This window comes from Bison bison, unplaced genomic scaffold (genome assembly GCF_000754665.1).
Source record: "Bison bison bison isolate TAMUID 2011002044 unplaced genomic scaffold, Bison_UMD1.0 scf7180017864192, whole genome shotgun sequence".
Classification (NCBI taxonomy): Eukaryota; Metazoa; Chordata; class Mammalia; order Artiodactyla; family Bovidae; genus Bison; species Bison bison.
The window spans coordinates 4,114,681-4,116,163 of record NW_011494764.1 but is presented as its reverse complement, the minus strand read 5'-3'; the positions used below and the strand labels follow the sequence as shown (position 1 = coordinate 4,116,163).

Below are 1,483 nucleotides of genomic sequence, written 5' to 3'. Positions count from 1 at the left end.
GAGCTGCCGGCACCTGCTGGACCGCGACCCGCTCACCAAGTCCGACCCGAGCGTGGTGCTGCTGCTGCAATCGCAGGGCCAGTGGGTGCAGGTAGGGGCGCGGGTAGGCGGGGGGTGGGGGCCTGGAGCCGCGGACGCGGAAGCCGAGAGGCTAGTGGGGTGCAGAGCAGGGTCACGGTGGGGTTACCTGGTCTAAAGATGGGTGCCCTGGAGCTGTGGGGTTGAAGTGTAGGGGCTGGGTTGGAGGCGAAACCACGAGAGGGGCTCCAGGTAGAGGGAGGGAGCCCTGGAGTGGAGGGTGCGACCCCGGGTCCGGGAGGGGGCTCCGGGGCCAAGTGAAACACCCAGACTTGAGGGAGCCTCAGGGGCTCTCCTGTGGGGCACAGAGGGGAGTAGGGGACACGGGGCTTTGACCGAGGTCACGGGTCCACCCCCGGCCCGCGGGGCAGCCGGGAGCACCAGTCCTCCGCCGGGTCCGCATTCGTAGGGCGGAGACAGCGCACCGCGGGTCCCACAGGAGGGTAGCCGGGCGCTCCGGGAGCCAGGACTCCATCTCCGAGACCGGGACGCCCCGCCCTAAGGGCTCCCAGCCTGGCGCCTGGCTCTCTAGTTCGGGAAGAGTCGAAGCGGTCCCGAGCGGCCGCGGGGTGGCCTGGCGAGCGCGGCGCGTGCGGCCGGGGTCGGGGCAGCAGCGGACGGTTCGCAAGCCTCGCGGACCTGGCTCTGGGCGCGTCCCGTCTCTCGGCTACGCGGGCTTCCCGCTAGTCCCGGGAGCGGCCGGGGCGCCTGCGCGGGGGCGGGCGCTTCACCCCAGACCTGCGCTGCCAGAGGGCGGGCCGCGGGACTGCTCAGACCTCTCTGCGCCCCACGAAGCGCTTTTTCCGCCACCATCTCACGTGAGACGCGTGGCCTCACCTCGGAAGGGCAAGAAATCGGGGGCGAACATGTGAAGTCGGGCATTGAGCCCCCGGAGAGCTGGGGGGCCGGAACTCGGACCCGAGTGCGCCCCAGCCTCCAGTGCTCCCCCTGCGACGGGTCTGTCCGCGCACGCGCGTCCCTGGCCTCGGTGGCCTAATACAGCCGGGGCGGAGGTAGGGAGGTTAGGGGCACGTCGGGGGTACAGCCACTGAGGGTTGCGCAGTCCTAGAGATGCGCAGCTCCAGCTCCCTGGACCGCACTGCTCCCTGGCTGTGACCTTGTGCTGTTTTTTGTCATCTCTGGACCACCAGCCTCCTGGCCTGAGAAACCCTCCGGTCATCGACTTCGGGGGCAAAGGATCTGCTGGAGGGGTCCAAGCCCCCATTAGCCTTCATTGCTTGGCCTCAGCGCTCCCTGGGGCATATGTCCCTTGAGGAAGCACATAAACACCCTCATCTGGGGTGTGGGAGTTTGTGGGGCTCTGGAACAGGGCACAGAAACCTACCTCCGCAGCCCAGTTTGCACTTTGATGGGTTGGGGCCCAAGTTGGAGGAAAGAGCTGAAC

General features: G+C 68.6%; 1 protein-coding gene across 1 annotated transcript in view; it reads left to right on the top strand.

Annotated features, from left to right (window-relative positions):
* Positions 1-1,483, top strand: part of LOC104991491 (copine-7-like) — a 13,900-nt gene that overhangs the window by 1,324 nt on the left and 11,093 nt on the right. The window contains exon 3 of the mRNA XM_010843989.1: positions 4-91. Coding sequence (XP_010842291.1) covers positions 4-91 — 88 coding nt within the window. The remainder of the gene's footprint in view (positions 1-3; positions 92-1,483) is intronic.